Below are 19,924 nucleotides of genomic sequence, written 5' to 3' on the forward strand. Positions count from 1 at the left end.
TCATGCAGCCGGATCCCCAGTGGTGCCGATAATCCTGGGGTAAACATCTCAAGGGAATCGAGCTCTATGGGGGCGTGAATCCACATTGTGGGGAGTCTCCTTACATGGACAAGGGCACAAATAACCCACAGGGTGAACAACAGTGCAGAGCGGTGACACCTGAGGGGTGAAAAGTCCCCGTACCCCTTACCTCAGGATTCCTAGAATTGACTCTACAGGCCGCCATGACAGGCCCCTCCCCCGCCGGACAGCCATTGGGGCCCCACCCTCCGCGCTCGCGCATGCGCTCCTGTCTTCCGGAGCAAACTGCCCCAGCAGACGCCGGGAGCTGTTGGAGGACGGCGGTCCGCCGTGCCCGAGAGACCCGCCCCAGTGGGCGTGCGCGGGCGTGCAGGCGCGGGGTGCGCGGGCCTAGGAGGTCTCTGCAGGAGAGGACAGAAATGGAGGGTCGGGCAAGCTGCGGAACTTCTCTGGCGACGCTCCTCGCTGGGAACCTTCGTGACGGTCTCTTCTTAAAACCAGCTCTTGGGAAATGTGCACTCGTGAGTTTTATATTGCACTCGTGAAACCCATGCACTTAGCTACAAAGAGTTCTGGAGAGCTCCGCTGTAAGCACAGTAGCCTCAAATTGGGGCAAGTACTTTCATGCCCTTTGGACTGCCGTTCCTTGGTTCTTGTTAATGCCTTTCAAAAAACAGTAGGTCCTTTTTCCTAGCACACCTGAAGTTTCCGTTAAAGAACAATGCTAGCAAAGAATTTCAGACCTGGGAAACACTCTTAAGATACTGTCTCCTGACTCCGTTCCTAGAGTTTTTCCAACGCATTTACTCTACTAGAATATTTTTTCTCCGTGTTCACAGGTGTTTCCTTTGTACGGTTTTGGGGTTTTTTTAAAAATAATTTTGAGAAAGAGTTGACAATCTGGGCCAATTTCAACAGGTAGTATGGGAACAATTTTATTTTCCCTCCCTCCTTTTTTATAATATCTTGCAGAATTTCAGTTGACAATAAAACAACAACAACAAAAATAGTAGCGGGATCAACTTACTGACCTGACTTTGTAATACTTCCCAAAGAAACTTCAATCATCAGATCCGCTTTCTGGTCAAATGCAAGATTAGAGCATTTCTCACTCAACAGGATGCCTCTGAAGACCCCTCACATGTAACAGCACTAAGCGCCTCCAAGTGCAGACTTGAAAACTCCACAAGACACAAACATGGTATCTCTTCGTTTCTTTAATGTTTCGTGATTGAGTGGAAGATGAACTGTCTTCTGAGGCTTGTGATGCATGTCCAGAGATGTTTTTTCTCAGTAGTCAATGCCCGCCCCCACCTTCTGTGCAGGAATAGTCAGAGATCATGATCCAAAGGACTTTTAGATACTCCCTTCTGTGACTGGTCTTCCCAAGTTACATTTGGGCTAATTTGATTATCTCTGTCTGTGGGGTGTAGGATTTTGAAGTATTACAAAAGTGATTGAAGTATTGGGACTGGCTAATTTTTGCACAGTGCAATTTTTGTATCAGTGGCCTTGAGAAGAGTCCTTCAAATACTGTATCAGAATTATGAGTGGGAATCTTGTAAATAATTGGTTGAATGACTGAACAAAGGGAGGAAGCAACAAGGAAGCCTGCCTTTCTCGAGTGCCTGGGTACAATATTTTGCCTCACCATTCCTCTAGTATGAAGTTATTGGTTGCAAATCATTTACGTTTTCCTTCATTATAAAAGCTCCAGGGCTTCCCTGGGGGCGCAGTGGTTGAGAGTCCGCCTGCCGATGCAGGGGACACGGGTTCGTGCCCCGGTCTGGGAAGATCCCCCATGCCGCGGAGCAGCTGGGACCGTGAGCCATGGCCGCTGAGCCTGCACGCCCGGAGCCTGTGCTCCGCAACGGGAGAGGCCCCAACAGTGAGAGGCCCACGTACCGCAAAACAAAAACAAAAACAAAAACAAAACACCTAGGTTGATGGATAAAGACGTGAAAGGAAGGGACTGTCATGCTCAACCTCGGTGCCGTGAATCAAAACAGTTTATAAACTGCCTAAAGAGGCACACGCCAATTGTGTTGCCACTGTGGGAGGTGGAAGGAACTTCCGGTTCTTGCCTACCTGCCAGAGCCCTCGTGGAATGTCCCCCCAGCGCACGCCACCCCACCCCGACCCACGTGCCCTCTGCCCCTCCCCCACCGCAGAACGGTTCAGCCCGCATTTTCCGGTTTACTTTCAAACGTGTCCCTCGTTGACTTGGATCCCGAGCGTTTGCTGAAGCAGGTCGCTCTCTGGCTCCTGGTCTTGACTTTTCTCATTGAGGCTACCAGGCAGCAGTAGTCCGTGCCCAAGCCTGCAGGATGGCTTCAATAGGAGGTAAGCCTATAGGCTGGGGGTGTGTTCTCAGAGACCCTGCCATCCTCACATCCTTCAGGTTCACACGTTACACTTAACTGTGGTCACACAGTTGGACTGAAGTAGAGGGAGAAGAGAGCACTGGACGCACAAGGACATTTCACCTGGGGAGACTGGGGAGCCTGAAGAAACCTGAGACTGCCCTGGGGAGGAGGGGTCGTTGGAGGTGGATCCAGAGGAATTGCCCTGGCTATGGAGAAAGGATGGCAGCAGACAGTCTGATTCTTTCTAGAAGGGAGACAAGCCACTTTGAAACGTGTGTGTAAGGATGTGTGTGACGTCCTGGTGGTGACACAGGGAGGGTCATGAGGAAAGCCTAGAGCTGTATTGTGTTCCTGAGGCACCTGAAGCTTGCCTCACCATATCTTTCAAAGGGATTTGAACAGGAGCATACTGTATCTCAGGGGGCTGTGGGGAGAGATGGTCTTGGTGAGAAAACTATTCAATGGGGCTGTGTGTGGCCACACCTGCAGTGAAGTGTCCTCTCCGAGAGCTAGGCAGGGGGTTACTCTAACTGCCGCAGCCCACACCTCGTCCACTCCTCCCAGCCCAGAGCTCACTTGTCAGTTCAGGTAACTGTTGCCTTGGATTCAACAGGGGATGGGCAACCATTACGAGTAACTTCAGCCAAGAGAGGGCTCAGGTTCCTGAGTTGCTCTGAATTGTTCTTCCTTTTGTGGAATGGCAGTACTTCAGACCTACTTCATCTTGTCCAGTATCTCATGGTGGACCCTCAGGCTGCCTTGAGAGGAAGAGTTTGTTCCTATTTCAGGTCACTCCTTCATGGACAGGGAACAGATGTGGAGTGGGGTTGTTTCGGGTGGAATGTCTATGAAGCCTGCTTCCTCTTTTAAAGGGGGAAGGAGTGTAGCCCAGGATCAGGAAGATGATCTTCTGTGTTACTATTAAACATCCTATGACATCTGTTCTGGTGAGTTAGGTGCACCGTGGTGTGTACCTTGTTCTCCTGAACAGGGATGTGTTTCAGACAACTTGATCGCCATGGCATCTGGCTTATGCCTGCATCTCAGATTGTCTCTCCGTTATTGGGAGCTGGAAGGGGAAGGACCACAGGCAGTCTATACTCCCACGACCAATGTAACATGACAATTCCCTGGCCCTTGTTTAATCCTCTGCAGCCATCACTGGCTGTGAAATGACCGAATCTAAGGGACACGTGCCTACTTCTCAGACCACCCCAAGCCCCTAGGAACAGAACTCCTGACTGATGACAGTGACTCTGGGCACTGGGGAAGGGGTGGCAGGACCTGGCCCATGTTACGTATCTGCTGTGGGTTGTTCGGAGATGCAGGTGCTTTCTGGGCCAGTGTCATGGGTTTGTATCAGGATTCCATTAGAGATATTTTCCAGCATTTTGTTTTGTTTTGTGAGGCTAGGAAAGAAAGAGGGGATTTATACTGAGCATCAGGAAAAGGAGGACTGAGGAGGAGGTGGGGCCCTAATATTTTACACAGTGCCTGTCCACAAAGGGCCTTTGGGGGCCTAGAACTTACCTTGCAGAAGGCCCCACCTGCTAGTACGCCGGCTGAGGGGCATTTCTCACAGAGCAGATGTCCACACAGCTCCAGGTCTTGGGAGACAGCCTGTGAGGCTTAGGTGCCAGGGTGTGCCTTAGGGAGGCTCTCCAAGTGAGTGCTTGCTGAGGCAATTTCTTCTCGGCAGGCAGGGGTCAGGGAGCTTGGTGGATGGGCGTGGGGTCACCAGTGGAATAATTCTCAACTGGAAGTCAGGGCATGAAAATCACTTGAAGACATTTGCACACTGCAGTTTCCCTTGTCCAAGAGTCTCTCATCTGTGGAGATTTACACTCTGATGCCGCAGAAAGCCTCAGTCCCACTTGCCCATTCTCCTCCTCCATTCACTCCTTTCCTTTGCCTCAACAGCATCTGCAGTGCTGGGAACGGATGTCACCATGAACCCCGGTGCCTCCTTGTCTACTTTCACGGCAGTGTCCTTTCCTCCACCCATTCCTGGCGCCCAGCACTGGCCACCCTGGGAGCAGCACCTGCCACCTCTCATCACCCCCGCATTCCCTCCTGGCAGCAGCCTGTGGCTGCCAGCTTTCCCCAGGATGCCTTTGGTGACTAATGGTGGCTGTGGCCCCAGTGCTCCTGGGGCTTGCAACTTCACTGTACAAGTCAGGTCACAAGGGAGGCCAGTGCAGGCCCCCCAGACTCAGACCTTTATCGTTCCTCAGGGCCCCCTCAACTGGAGCGCTCCAGGGGCCCTCAGCGGGAGTGCTGCATGTCCTGCACCCATATTCTTAGCAACCCCTGCGATGGAGACCATTGTGACTGCTCCAGCTGTTGGAGTTACTCAGGCTGGCAAGGGAGGCTGGACCCCAGGCTTTCCTCCTCAAGCTCCACCACCAGCTGCCCAGATGGCCCCTAACATTCGCCCAGTGAACTCTGGGCCATGGCCACATGGCACTTCCAGGGAGGGCAGCCTGGACACCAACCAGCCCTATGCCTCGCAGGAGGACTGCTCTAACCACCAGAGCGTGTACAGTAACTTCCGACGGTGGCAGCGCCTCAAGCCACTGGCCCGGAGACACCTTCCCCAGAGTCCTGATGCAGAAGCTCTTTCCTGCTTTCTCATGTGAGTGAACGCTCAGGGGGTCATGAACGCTCAGGGGGTCATGAGCTTATCGGAGCTCTTAGATAAAGAGGAACTGGGGATGGACTCGCAGGTTAGGTTTCTAGGGATACTGGAAGCGAGGTGTGAGGGCGATGTCCACGCCAGGAGAAGGCACACTGTCAGTCATACGGGCGAGCCTGCCAGTCCATGACATCATGACTGAAATGTGCCTTATCTCAACTGACCCCACCCCCCTGTAAGTCTAGCCAGCTTGCTCTTCCATGATTCTCCTGGTAATACGGCCTGAAGACTTGCAGTCAGAGAGGGTCGTGGTGTAAGTTGAGGAGCCAAGGAGTGGATGCCACACTCTCCTGTGCTGACGTCTCCTTTCATACAGCACTTGAGTGTACGTGGCCGGGGGAGGTCACTTCGGAGAAGGGGGAGGAGCGCGGGGCCCAGGAGAGCGCTTCATGCACGCCTCGACTTTGTTGATGTGGAGAATTCCACTAGGAACAGGGTGATGGTAGAGCTCTCCTAAGGGCATGGGCTCTCTCCCACTAGAGTTGTGAGCCTGGCAGGCATTTCCATCCTAAACCTGCGGTCCCTCGTAAAAAGGGGACAATCACACTTCACCTTCAGAGGACCGTGCAGAAGACTCCTTGGGCTAATCTATGAAGTGTGAGCAGATTGCCTGGCACATGCCACGCCTCATTGATGATGGTGATTTTTATTATGAAAAGGCAGCCTTGAAGAGGAAAAGAGCTCCCCAGGGCACAGTGTCCCAGCTCTAGCCTGGGAGTGGATGGTCATCCTCGAGTGAGTGTGAGGCGGTGACAGCCGTAGCCGGGAAGGCTTGTCTCTGCTCTCCCAGACACCTGCCTCTCACTCTCCTGTTGCTCAGTCATGCTGTGTTGAGTGATGTGTGGTCCACATTGGTGGGTGGGGTCAGGCAGGTGGGGGCTGGGCTGGGCACAGAGACTGACCCCGAGTGCTTACAGCCCAGCGCTTCGATCCCTGGCCCGCCTGAAGCCCACCATGACACTGGAGGAGGGACTGTGCAGGGCCGTGCAGGAATGGCAGCACATTAGCAACTCTGACCGGATGATCTACTACGAGATGGCGCAAAAGTGAGTCAGCGTCCTGGGCCCAGGGGCTGCGTGGAGGGTGAGGCGAGTGGGTGAGGGCAGGGTCTGGCCGTGGGGGTGCTCATCAGAGAGGACAAAGGAGAAGGGCTGTCGCTCGGAACGGGGGCCCGCAGCCCAGAGGCCCTACAGTCCTCCAGAAACCCCTCCCTCACCTTGAGAGTTTGGGTCTTCTGTCCTTCCTCCACCACGAGCTCTGCCCTCCCCTGAGTTTGACCTACCCTTGCCCTCACATGAAGGTCTCAGGACGGGGCAGGGTGAAGCTGTGAGTCCAGTAGGGGTCCAACTCCGGCCATATGGGCTGGGCTGGGGAAAGAGCTCCACCCGCCAGCCTGCTGCTTCCTTAGTGGTGGCTGGCTGGCGGCCACTGACATAGATTTGGGACCCCCTCTCCTCACGAAAAGTGGCCTGAGTGGGTACCCTGGCATCCCTCAAGAGGCTGGGGAAGCCAGCTGTCATCAGCCCAAGGGTCTCTGGCCCTTCCAGTGTTTGCTCCACGGTAATCCCCTTGGCTTAAGAAACAAAACCAAACAAACAAGCACCTCTCAGAGGAAAGGAAGGCCTGTCCTCTAAGCTCAGCATCCACATCGTCCAGCCTCTCCTGAGCCCTGTCTCCAGGTCTACGTTCCAGAACTCTCAGTCCCAACCCAGGGTCCTGGATTTGGGCAAGGACCCCTGTGGGGAACACATGCCTGTTCCAGCCTCTGGCTGTCAGCCCTTCATGTGGCTCTGGATGGGGGGCATGGGGAGGGTGCCCCCTGGGTCAGCCACGTGTCCCGTTGACCTGGTTCAATGCAGCGACCTGGCTCTATGCTGTTGAATGCTCTCCAGTGCTGGTGAGGCAGGAAGGGTCCCAGATCTTGTATCAGTTCCAGGAGCAGCTCTCTGCTGTGGACAGCACCTCACAGGGCCTTGACAGCCCCAAGGCACATCCTCTCCCAATCCCTCATTCTTGGCTGCCTTTGTTGGGCTCCAGAACCCAGGCCATTTTCTCAGGATGGCCTGTGCCTCCGTCACACCCCAGGTTCATGCAATTTGAGGCAGAGGAGGAGATGCAGATCCAGCAGTTGCGGTGGATGCAGTGCGCGCAGGGCCTGCCTCCTCCAGCCCCACCGAAGCTGGATCCTCGGGGGCCCCCAGCCCCGAAAGTGGGCCTTCAGCCGGCCACCCAGGTTCCCACTGGAGTTGAACGCACAGGTAACAGGGGCCCAGGGTTGGCCACTCTTCCCATGTGGATCATTTTCCTTCAAGACAGGGGCATTGGTCTTTCAAGCAAAACAGCCACCGAGGCGGGGGGTGGGGGGTGGGGTCTCAGATGCCCTTTGTTACTACGGGGTATTGACTTGGTCAATCTTGTAACTTCTCTCACGCCTCCCTGTCAAAGGACTGCACACAAAGTCTGCCTAAGAAGTGGGCTTCATGGGGACACCCCTGGAAAATTGGAGGTTCCCCACTTCCTTATATGTGACTCTCTTAGATGCCCCCTTACCTCCCCCCTCCAACTGTGCATGAAGCTCCAGGTGGTCCTGACCCCCCCACACCCACATCAATGTCCCCCAACAGTGCCCTCACCAGCGTGCGCTCGGTGGTCAGGAGGTGGACCGGGAGCCCCTCACCTTCCTTCCCTTCCTCCTGCTCTGCCGCAGCCTGTGCTCCCAGGATGTCCGGCCCCAGGGCCCAGCCCTCCCGCCCGAAGCCACACGGGTCCCAGCGACCCCCGGAGCCCAAGGCACCCGAGGACATTCCACCTGAGGCTGTGAGGGAGTATATGGACATCATGGAGGCGCTGGTGGGGCCTGTCCACTCAGCCACAGGCGACTCAGATGCAGAATGGGGAGAGGACGGAAATGAGCTGCAGCAGGAAGAGGACGGCACCTACTCGGACCCGGATCTCTTAAGCTATATCGACAAGCTGTGTTCCCAGGAGGACTTTGTCACCAAAGTAGGCTAGGCCTGGAGACTGGGGTCTGCAAGATGCCAGGGCATGGAACTCTCAGCACCCAAGATCTGGGTTCTGCTCAGGCCGTTGGGACTTAAGCTCAGCTCCTTGTTCCTGAGCCTGGTGTTAGGGGAGGTTTACGCAGATGTTTGTGTGTATATGTTTGTGTCTATCTGTGTGTATGCCTTTGTGTCTGTGTTTGTGCCTCTGTATATGTGCTCTTTTGTGTGTGACTGTGTATGTGCATGTTTGCGTGTGTGTATGTGTGTGTGTGTGTGCGCGCTGACCATCCCCGCCTTGTGGAGGAGAGTGGGGTGGGTCTCTGCTTTTCACTTTCCCTCCTGGCCTTCTTGTCTCACAGGCCACTCCTGGCCGAGGATGCTCACAGCCTCTTCTTTCTGTTCTAGGTGGAGGCAGTCATTCACCCTGGATTCCTGGCAGATTTGCTTTCCCCAGACCCACAGCTGGATCTCTTGGCCCTAGAGAAGGAGCTGGAGCAGGAGGAAGGGCTCACCCCCGAAGAAGTGAGACAGGGGAGGGAGAGGGACACTCAGGGAGCCAGGGGACCCCACGGGAGGGGGACCCCAGGTGATCCAGGGGACAGGGGAACCCAGATGACCCAGGGGAGCCAGAGGAGGGAGGGATCCCCGGTAGAACAGGGGACACAAGGGACACTCAGGAAGACCAGGGCACAGAGGGACCCCAGTGAACAGGGGAGAGGTAGGGCCCCAGAACAGGAGGGCCACATAGCGCTGTCCATCCCTCCCCTGCCTGGGACACCTGGCATGGGGAAGGGCCCGTTCTGGGGTGGGTGCAGTGCAGGGTGAAAGGAAGGAGAGGATGGGGAGCCGGGAGGGGAGGGAAGGTCACAAAGCTCGGAATCAGTTGCAGGAGGATGGCAGGACTGCCACAGTGTCTGTATTTGGATTCGAGTCCTGGGGTCGCCCGTCCCCTCCTCCCCCCCAGGGCCATTGTCCCACTGCCCAGTGCTCCTCCTCTCACACGTGTGTGTGGAGCCGTCACTGTCCTTCTCCCTCCTACCAGCTGGTGCAGAAACGACTCCTGGCCTTGAAAGTGTGCGGGCAGCCCCGAGTCACAGTGCACCCGGAATGGCCTCAAGTCCTTCTGAGTCCGACGCCGGCCAAGGTGCCCAGAGGCACGACCAAGACCCCCATCTAGGGGTCAGTGATGAAGCCTGCCCACCAGAGATTGATTCTCAGGCTCTTCATAGGCTCATCCAAACAGACACTGCCCTGTGCAGGCCCAAAGTCTTTGTTCCCTCTGGAGGACGTCAGGAGTTCTCTATATTCCGGCCCGTACAGCTCTCCCCTCCCCAGGGTCAAAGGCGCACCGGCCCTCTACTGAGATCCAGGGATGCGTCTGTTCTCAGAAAGGCCTCTCCTCTTCGGGAGGCCCGAGTGCCCAGGGACGGGTCCAGTGAGAACGAGGAAGTGCTCCAAAGCGTCTTCATCGTAGACTCTCAGCATATACTGGTGCCTTTCGGGATGTCCCTCAGTCCTGCACATGTCTCAGCCCTGGCTTCCTCTGGAGGTTGGGGGGCCCAGAGTGCTCCCCAGTCCCCCTCCTCTCAGAGAAGAGGCCTCAGCCCAGCTCCACCAGCTGCTCCCAAGTCGAGGAAGCGGGCTCTGTGTGGACGCCCAGCCGCTGCTGAGAAGCTGCCCATCCCCGGGGCTGGCCTCGGCGTCTCTGGGAGGCCGGCCTCGGTGTCTCTGGGAGGCCAGCCTTGGCTCTGGGGCTGGCTCGCCCCTCACAGCTGAGAAAGAGAAAGCGTGACCCGTTTGACACAAAGAAGCGTGGGAAGAGGAGGAAGAAGCACTGCAGCCAGTAGGGAACAGCTGGGCCGGCCCTCCAGGGCGAGGCCCCAGGGCAGCCCCCTGGGGAGCTTAGGGGCTCCTCCTCCTCCCAGTGCTGATCCTGGATGATGTGGGGGGAAGGGAGGGGGGCAGGACCACCAGGGTGGGGAGGGGGAGCGGGATTGTGGGGAGGTTAGGGAGGTGGGGGAGGTGGGTGTGGGAGGAGGACCTTTGGAGTGATGTATGTAAATTGTGAACAAAGATCATTTTCGTGGGAAATGCTCTCAGGCCACTGTCATCTTGTTGGTGTTGAGCTGCTCCACAGAGAGTGATCCTGAGAGGAAGGAAGGATGAGGGAGGTCACAGGAGCTCTGGGTCTACAGGTGGCCACACCTTTCCTCCACATAGACAAGGACTCCTCAGGCTGCCCCTGGGAACGCACAGCTCTCACTTTCCCCAGGGACCCCCTCATCAGCCCCTTCTCTAACGCCTGCTTGGCTAGGGCCCTTCTGGGGCATCTGTACCGTCTTCTGCATCCCTGAACCTTCTGGGGAGGCAGAGCTGCTCTTGTGCCTTTCAGCCCTCTGGACACTCACCAGTTTCTAGGATGGAGCCTGGAGACGGCCCTTGTCATTATGGAGCTTCTCTCTGCTTTCCTCATGTGGCCAGACGACGGCGCTGGGATGACCCTCCGCTCATCCAGGGTTTCCTGTGTGGGTGGCCTGACCCGAGACGAAAAGTCTTGGCCATGGGGACAGGACTGTCTGCCTCATCGTAGCGGGAGCATCCTCTAGTTCCACTGGGATTATTGCAATGTGGAGAGTGGTGGAGGCAGCTACCTCTTCATCCCAATGAGGATGCAACAAGGGGAATGGGTGTGGGGAGATTCATGGGGCACCCGTTAAAGGTGTGTATAAGGGAAAGGACAGTCGGGCCCCTTTGTGGAACTTGTGGGATCTCTGTGCAGCAGCATCTCGTTCAACTGAGGGAGGAGGACCCATGTGGCTGTGGCCGTGGGGACTGGCGTCCGGGGCCTCCGGGTCTGCAGAGACACCCCAGAGCTACTGTCCCTTCCCTTTGCACCCATGGCTGGACGTGTGTGTGTACTGGTATCAACACTGGTTTGTATCCCCATAGGAAACAGGTCCTCCTAACAAACTATGACCACGTTTCACAAGAACAGCTTGCTCACAGGGGCGGCAGGGGGTGGGAGAGGTGTCTGTGGCCCCAGATCTGAGTGGGAGCTGGGATCCATGCTGAGGAGTGTGGAGGCCTCAGTCACCGTCCTGTGGGTGTCGGCAGAGGCTTCGAATCATCAGAGCAGGGGAAATGACCCCCTCGTTAGAGTGAGATGAGCAAACAATGAGGGGCAGGGGGTAGACCCCCGCTGTCTCCCAGAAGTGCCTCCCCTCCCAGTCCGCTTAGCCTCTGTCACAGCCTGTGCTGGCCCACCTCTGAAGCCCCTTCCTCCTAAAGCACTGAGATGCTCTGATCTTTTATGGACCTGCCCTGGGCCTCACCCCCCCTTCCCTGCTGGCCAAAGGCTCTTCTCCTGCTTCTGACTTCTGATTCCTTCCCCAGGACCCAGGCAGGTGTTAGGACAACAGACATTCCCTGAACATGACCCCTACACCACCAGCATGCAAAACTGGGGCCACAGGCTTCCACAGGTGGCATGACTCTCTGCTGGACCCTGCAAAGAGCTTGGAGAAGAAAGGGGCTCATGTCTCTCCACCTCCACAGAATCTGTAGGTCAGCCTCACAGGTCCCCCTCTGTCCAGGTGGGCAGCACATATGTGCTCCCAGCCCTCCTTGACCCTTTGTGAAAGAAAGTTTTTGCAGCTTAGTAGTCTGATATTAGGCAAGGTGTCTCAGGGCTTGTTCCTTTTGAAGCCCTACAGGAGAATCTGTTTCCTCTCCCTTTCTGTCTTCTAGAGGCTGCCTGCATTCCTTGGAATTAGTCCCTTCTTCCATCTTCAAAGTGCATCACTTTAATCTCTGCTTCCCTCATCACATGGTCTCTCCAACTCTGACTCTTCCTGTGTCCCTCCTATACAGCTCTTTGTGTTTATATATAGCCCACCCAGAAAATTTAGGATAATCTCTTCATCTCAAGATTTTTTACTTAGTCACAGCTGCAAAGTCCATTTTTCCATACAAGGTAACGTTCACATATTGTCATAGGAGGGGTTAAACACGGACGTTTTGGGGGAACCAGAATTTACCCTACTAGAAGAAATCCACAAGAATACCTACCATCAGAATCCACATGAATAACAGACTATGACCAAGTGGAGTTTATTCCAGGGATGCAAGCCTTGTTCAATGGTAAAAACTCATCAATGTAATCTACCAGATTGAGTCTAAAGAGGAAACACGTACTGTTACACCAATTAATACAGAACAGGCATTTAACGAAATTCAACACCCATTCATATTAAAAATGCTCAGAAAACTAGGATTAGAAGGACACTACCGCAACCTAATAAAGAGCCTCTACAGAAAACCTACTTCTAACATCACATGAAATGGTGAAAGAATGAATGCTTTTCCCTGAGTTCAAAAACAAGGTTAGAATGTCCACTCTTATCTTAGTTTTCAACTTAGTACTTTAGATTCTAGTTAGTGTAGTATAGCAAGAAAAGGAAAAAAGAGGCATACATATTAGAAAAGAAGAAATATAACTGTCATTCTTTACAGATGACATAATTGTCTACATAGAAAATTCCAAGGAAGGTATAAGTAGACTCATAATAAATTATAATAACTTGCTTTAGCAGGATCTCAGAATATAAAATCAATACATACACATTAATACACAACATTGATCATATTTCCATATACTAGTAACAAACTGAACGATTGAAAACCAAAATTTAAAACATATTAAATAGGTTCCAGTTCAAGATGGCAACACAGGAAGATCCTGAACCCACCTCCTCCCACAAACACACCAAAGCTACAGCTACATATGGAAAAATTTCCTCTGAAGAAAACTAAAAGATGGTGGAGCAACCCCTTCACATCAGGAAAACCAGAGGGAAACCACATCAAAACAGGTCGGAAAGGCTGAGACACAATTTTGCCATAAACCCCATCCTTGGTGTGGAGACACACAATTAGGAAGGAACTCAAAACCTGGAGCTTCTTCCTGAGAGGTGAAGGGTATGGACCCCACATTGGGCACTCCAAATTTTAAGGCTGGCACCTGAGAGATACACCCTCAAAACATCTGACTTTGAAGACCAACAAGGCACATCCCATGAGACCCACAGGGCTGTGGTGAACTGAGGAACAGCTCTTAAAGGGCCTGTGCACAGACTCACCTGTCCCAGGGCCAAGTGTAGAAGCAGCCCTTTGAAAAGCACTCTGACTTTTTGTGAAAGGGACTCACTTCCCAATTTTAAAGCATTAATCTGAGGAACAGGGGCCTGCTGGAATACTCCCCAGGGACAGAGGCTGGCGGGTGCCATCTTCCTGCTCTCTCTCTGCCTTGATAAAACTGAAAGGTGCCATCTTTTTTCCCCTTTTTCCTTTCCTGCAGGTGACAACGTTGTGCTCCAGCCAGCTGGCTCCTTCTTCCCTGCTCTTCCTCTGTCTTGCTATATATATTTTTTTTCTTCTTCTTTTTCTTTTTTTCTTTTCCCTCTTTCCTTTTATTCAAATGGTGTCATCTTTGCACTCTTCCCACCGCCTCACTCAGCCAGTAAGCATCATCTTCACAGTTTCCTTCTGATGTGCTCCAGAGAGCCAGAATCTCCAAGACAGGAGATCCCATTTTTTTGGCCTCCACTCAGGGGATGCTCCTTGACCACCTGGCTCTGGAGGCCAGGAGGGATTTCTTTTCTGGGTCCCATGGGACTGTAACAATTGGAGAGACAGTTCTTGGCAGGATACCACCCCCAGGATGTACCACTACACATCAGACTGAGACACAGCCCCAGCCTTTACATGAAAAAGGCCTATTTGCTAGTAGGGACAAGACTTAAGAGCAGGCTTCAGGTTCAGCACACATCTAGAGGCTACGGATGTGCTCTCGGGGAAGGTAGGCTGGGGGTGCCATCTCTCCACTCTCACTCTGCCTTACTACAGTTCACTGGTATCTCCCAGAATGGAGCTTGTACACTTATCTGAAGCACTGTTTTCTTGTGACTGCTCCCCAGGGAACACCTTCAGATTGCTTGCTTCTGGGGCGCAGCAGGGCTTACACTTGCAATCTCACAAGACTAAATATATCTGCATTCTTTAAAAGCTGTTACCAAGTTTTCTGGCTTCCTATCAACCTGAATCTAGGTGCTGTCTGAGATCCTCCACTTTGGGTTGCTCATTTGTCTTGGCACACCCTCAACTGCTGGGATGGTGTGCCAGGTCTATTAAAAATAAACTGCTTAGACAATCACAAAGGTTTGAGAGGCAACCAAGAGTAGACGCGGTTAAATGACAAGGTTCATCTGTCACACAGCTCTTCAAGACTGGGAGATGTGGCTATTTCACTTAATGCATAGAAACCAACACAGAGAGTCAAGCAAAATGAAGAAAGAGAGGACTATACTCCAAAAAAAGAACAAAATAAAACCTCAGGAAAAAATCTTAATGAAATGAACATAAGTAATTTACTTGATAAAGAGTTCAAAGTTATGGTCATAAAAATGCTCACTGAACTCAGAAGGAAAATGGATGAAAACAGTGAGAACTTCAACGAAGAAATAGAAGATATAAGAAAGTTCCAAATAGAAGTCACAGAACTGGAGAATGCAATAACTGAACTTAGAAATACAGTAGATGAAGCAAAAGAAAGAATAGGTGAACTCAAAGACAGGTCAGAGGAACTCATCCTATCAGAGAATAAGGAAGAAAAAAGAATGTAAATAATGAATATAGCTTAAGGGATTTATGGCACATCAAATGGAATAACATTCACCTTATAGGAACTCCAGAAGGAGAAGAGAAAAGGGGGCAGAAAACATTTGTAGAAATAATATCTGAAAACTTTTCCTAACCTGGGGAAAGAAACAGACATCCAGATACAGGAAGCCCAGAGAGCTCCAAAGCAGATCAACCTAAAGAGATCCATACCAAGAAATATTAAAATTAAAATGTCAACATTAAAGATAACAAGGGAATCTTAAAATCACCAAGAGAAATACAACTTGTTATATAACTTGTTATATACAACTTGTTATACAACTTGTTATATAACTACATCAACCTAAAAAGCTTCTACACAGAAAAATAAACAATCAACAAAATGAAAGGGCAAGCTACAGAATGGGAGAAAATATTTGCAAATCATGTACGTGATAAGGTGTTAATATCCAAAATATATAAGGAACTCATACAATGGCTATATATATATATCTATATATAGATATATAGATATAGATAGATATAGATTTTCAAACAGTTCAATTAAAACTTGGGCAGAAGAACTGAATAAAAAATTTTCCAATGAAGACATCCAGATCACCGACAGGTTCATGAAAAGATGCTCTACATCACTAATCACCAGGGAAATGCAAATCAAAACTACAACGAGATATCACCTCAAAGAGACTAAGAGGTAACAAATGTTGACAAGGATGCAGAAAAGGAAACCCTTGTGCACTGTTGGTGGGAATGTAAATTGGTACAGCCGCTATGGTAAACAATATGGAGTCTCCTCAAAAAATTAAAAAGAAAACTACCATACATTAGCAATCCTGCTTTGGGTATATATATATCCAAAGAAAATGAAATCACTATTTCAAAGAGATATCTGCACTCGCATGTTCATTGCAGCATTATTCACAATTGCCGAGAGATGGAAACAACCAAAGTGTCCATACATGGATAAATGGATATAGAAGATGTGGTATGTACATAGATGGAATATTATTCAGCCATGAAAAAGAAGAAAATCCTGCCACTTGCAACAACATTTATGGATCCTTGGGGCATTATGATGAGTGAAATAAGTCAGAGAGAGAAAAATAAATACTGTATGATATAACTAAATTGTAGACTCTAAAACAGCCAAACCCAGAGAAACAAGAGAATAGAATGGTTGTTGCCAGGGGTTGGGGTTGGGGGAAATGGGGAGATGTTGACCAAAGGGTAAAATATCCAGTTAGCAGATGAATTTCTGGGAGTCTAATCTACAGCATGGTGATTGCAGTTAACAGAACTGTATTATATACTTTAAAGTTGCTAAAAGAGTAGATCTTAAATGTTCTCACCAAAAAAAAAAAAGGTATTTATGCGAGGTAACGGAGTTGTGTTAACTAGCTCCGCTGTGGTAATCATTTCACAACATGTAACATACCAACAGGTTGTACACCTTAAACTTACACAATGCTATATGTCAATTACATCTCAATAAAGTTAGAAAAAATACAGAAAACAGACTGTTGCCCAACATTCAAGCAAAAATACTAGTTTGGGACTGCTTTTTCTTGAATTTAATCATTGTGCCTTCTTGAATCTGTTTTGTATCACATGATAGCAGACTCATAGAGGCAGCTTACTTCTGATCAGGTGCAGCCAAAAAGAAGCAACTGAGGGTATATGGGAGTTTAGGGATAAGCTATGAGATTTCTCCCTTTCTTCCTCTACTTTGTGAAGATTCTCCAGGAGCAAATGTGTAACTTCCACGGCTCCAACTCCAATGAGACAGAACTGGTATGGTCTGACATTGATGATCATTTAACCTGGCCCTGGACTCCTTTACAACCCTCTCCTTAACTTTGCCTTTCCAGCATAGGGGTACAAGTAAATTCCTGTTCCTACTAATCACTCCATTATCTAGGTGGCCCTTCTCAGAAGTTTCATCACTGGTGTTCTTAATACCCTGTATTAAATTTATTTGCAAAGACTTGAAACAATTTCTATTTTATTTGTTATCGGCAAATACAGTATAATAGAATTTAGAAATATTAAAAAAATTAGAAGAGACATGAAATCTCAAAATGGGGAAATGTTAGCCATGTTTAGGAAGAAAATGTACTAATATTATTGGAGGAGAGAATTCAGGAATTGGAAGATAACACTAATGCGTTTGGAAGGTAGAAAACTGTGGAGAAGTTTGAATGGTGGGCTTCATGCCACAGGAAATAGGAAGTGATTCAAAGTTCTATAAAGATTGTGCTCACTTCAGCAGCACATATACAAAGTTTTATAAGATTAATCTGAAAGTGGTAGGCAGTTTGGAGTATGTGATGGAGTGATGTCAAAGAAAAATTGCACCAGATGGTTAAACAGGCAAGGAGTACTTTACTCAAGATGATTCTGTAATAGGGGAGAGAGGCTGAACTCCGTTCTACTGGAACAAAAGGCATGGAAGTTTTTAGATGCCAGGATGAGCTGTAGGAAAAATAGTAGAGGATGCTGGGGAAGAGGTTGGTCAATATAATTAGACCATCTCTGTTTGCTTTGGCTCTTATTAAAGTTAGGCTCCTATACTCCCCACAGAGACTGGGAACTAGGGGCAATACCTTTCTTGAAGGTTATATTTCAAAGAGCTGACTCCCAGGTCCTTGAGAAAGACATTTCTGGGTTGGAAAATTATCAAGTGACTAGGAGAAAATTTACATCTCAAAGGGGCAGAGAAAGAATTTACAATTTCAAGTTTCTTAAAGTAAATGTTTTCAGAAAAGGGAGGTTAGAGGCCTATGGTAAAGAAAAATCCTGTCTGAAGTTTAGCCAAACTGAGGGAAACATTAAGGCCATCTTGATCAGTAGTTAAAATTAGCATTACCTTCAGGAAGGTTATTTTATAAAGAAAAGCAATGCCTTAGAAACTTTCTCAGAAGAATCAAAAGTAACTGTCTGCTAGTTAGATACAGGTCAGGAATAATGAGAAAGGGCAGTTACAACGTAAACTCAACTAATGTTCTCTGTGTTGTAGCTTTAATAAAGATGAAATAAAATAATCCATTGGTACACGGTGAGAGCCAGTTGGATGGATTGCCCAATTAGAAATACTTCTTTATTTTCTTGTCATTATCAGTCAAGGATTAACAAACCTAATTTTATTAGATATACTTCTGTCTAGGGATTGAGAAATATCAATTATTTAAACTTAATCACTACTTTTTTCTGTGAGATTTTTAAAAATATACTTTGGGGAGAAGTAATGGAAGAGTGATATAGCACTAAAACATTGACGTGAATAACATAATAAGATCCTATCTTTCTCAATTTAAGGAGAAAAAAAGGGAGGGCAAAAGAAATGGGCAGAAAGTAAGTTTACCTACCAGTCATTGTGTCAAGTGTTTTCATATATTTATCTAATTTAATACTCACAAAACAATGAGACATAAGGAAGACATTTATCCCATTCCATAGATGAAACTCTGTTTACAAAGTAATATATCAACCATTTGTACAGCTGACCCTCGAATTTAAGGCCTTACGTCTGTTGAAATGCAAGAGCCAAACTCTGCTAATACAAGGTGCTTAGAATAGGTAGACTTCAGTGAGCAGGAAAATCAGAGCATGCGTGAACTGATGACAAGTTTTGCTGATCTAGCAGCTTTGTGAGATTTGTCTAGATTCAAAGGCCCTTGCTCTACTAAACCATCAAATTAGAGGTGGTCTCCTTCTGAAACAACCAATATTTGCAGAGCTATTCAGACTTTGGGTCATGGTATTTTTTCAAGGATTAACTATTATCACTGGCTTTTCAAATTTTAACTTTAGAAAGTCCTTGCTTTTGTTGGAAGCAATGTTAAATTTTGATGCAGTTGTTTGCAGGGATGAAACTTGGTCGCCTTCTGGAGGCTATTCTCAGGTCTGACTAGCATACCTTAATTTTGAGAAAGAAGTCAGGTCTTAACAATTTAACAACTCATTTTAAATGTGTGGAAATTATGTATATACATTATACTTTTTTAGAAGTTACAAAACATTGAGTTCAAAATGCTCAAAATATTTTAAAATGCTGAATTAAACGTTTTATGGCATAGCATGTTTTGAATTCCTGTTCTCCCTTTGGAAATGGAGACGGTCATCATTCTCCTTTTATCATGCAATATCTATACTGGGACTAAAACGTTATTTTTCCTCCCCTATTATAGGAACACATGGGCAATTAGTTCTATAAATTGAATGATAAAACATATGACACAATACTATACACTCAATTACTACCAAGATCTTTCATTTTAAGTTTTAAAAAAAAATCTCTAAATTTCCAATTAAAAAAATTTTTTTTCTTTCTCTCAAAGATAAAACATCAGAGCTTACAAGAACCCTTAAAAACAGAATGGCTCAAAGGATAAAAATGTTTTGCTCCCTAGTTCATTCTTGTTCAGTTTTCTTGTAGAAGGTGTATTATACCAGTTAGTGTAAATTATACAAGCAAAGTTCTTGCCATACATTGGTGACAGCTTTTCTACATAAAGTAAGCAGTTAAGGGGCTTCCCTGGTGGCGTAGTGGTTAAGAATCCACCTGCCAATGCAGGGGACACGGGTTCCAGCCCTGGTTCCCGAAGATCCCACGTGCCACGGAGCAACTAAGCCCGTGCGCTGCAACTACTTAGCCTGCGCTCTAGAGTCCGTGTGCCACAACTACTGAAGCCCGCGCACCTAGAGCCCATGCTCCGCAACGAGAAGCCACCGTGATGAGAAGCCCGCACACTGCAACAAAGACTAGCCCCCACTCTCCGTAACTAGAGAAAGCTCGCGTGCAGCAACGAAGACCCAACACAGAGGCCAAAATAATAAATAAATAAATAATTTTTAAAAAGTAAGCAGTTATGAGCTGCTATAAACCTGCTGTTTCTTTACTTGATTTAAATGAATTTAATTCTTTAAATAACTGAGCAGGTAGAGAATTTAGACTCAGCCATTATTAGAGGTACCTTATACAACCAAAGTGGTATAAAAACCCTGTAACATGAAAGTGTTGTGGAGGTCCTTCTGGTCTTCTGAGACCGGGACACCTGTACCTTTATGTCCCATTTATAAATGCTCCTCTATAATGTTTGGGATGCTGAAATATTTGATGAGATAGATACCTCATGCCTATTACATGCCTTCCCTATATCTCT

At 48.8% G+C, this 19,924-nt stretch overlaps 1 protein-coding gene and 1 long non-coding RNA gene across 2 annotated transcripts; one reads left to right on the forward strand and one right to left on the reverse strand.

The window, feature by feature from the left end:
• Positions 1-281: 281 nt before the first annotated feature.
• Positions 282-9,437, forward strand: LOC308620075 (NUT family member 2G-like; the record flags this gene model as incomplete). Its single annotated transcript, XM_081239412.1, is given in 8 exon segments — positions 282-372; positions 4,374-5,022; positions 6,000-6,128; positions 7,168-7,340; positions 7,790-8,085; positions 8,490-8,606; positions 9,127-9,154; positions 9,157-9,437. Coding segments are annotated over 8 exon segments (1,764 nt in total), but the record flags the coding sequence as incomplete, so codon positions are not given.
• Positions 9,438-9,825: 388 nt separating this feature from the next.
• Positions 9,826-10,634, reverse strand: LOC308621115. The gene is made up of 3 exons (XR_014016409.1): positions 10,493-10,634; positions 10,126-10,230; positions 9,826-9,856 (listed from the first exon to the last, which is right to left on the reverse strand). It is a non-coding gene; the product is annotated as an uncharacterized lncRNA (long non-coding RNA).
• Positions 10,635-19,924: the final 9,290 nt, after the last annotated feature.

Source organism: Mesoplodon bidens, assembly GCF_964165515.1.
Source record: "Mesoplodon bidens genome assembly, chromosome: 7".
Classification (NCBI taxonomy): Eukaryota; Metazoa; Chordata; class Mammalia; order Artiodactyla; family Ziphiidae; genus Mesoplodon; species Mesoplodon bidens.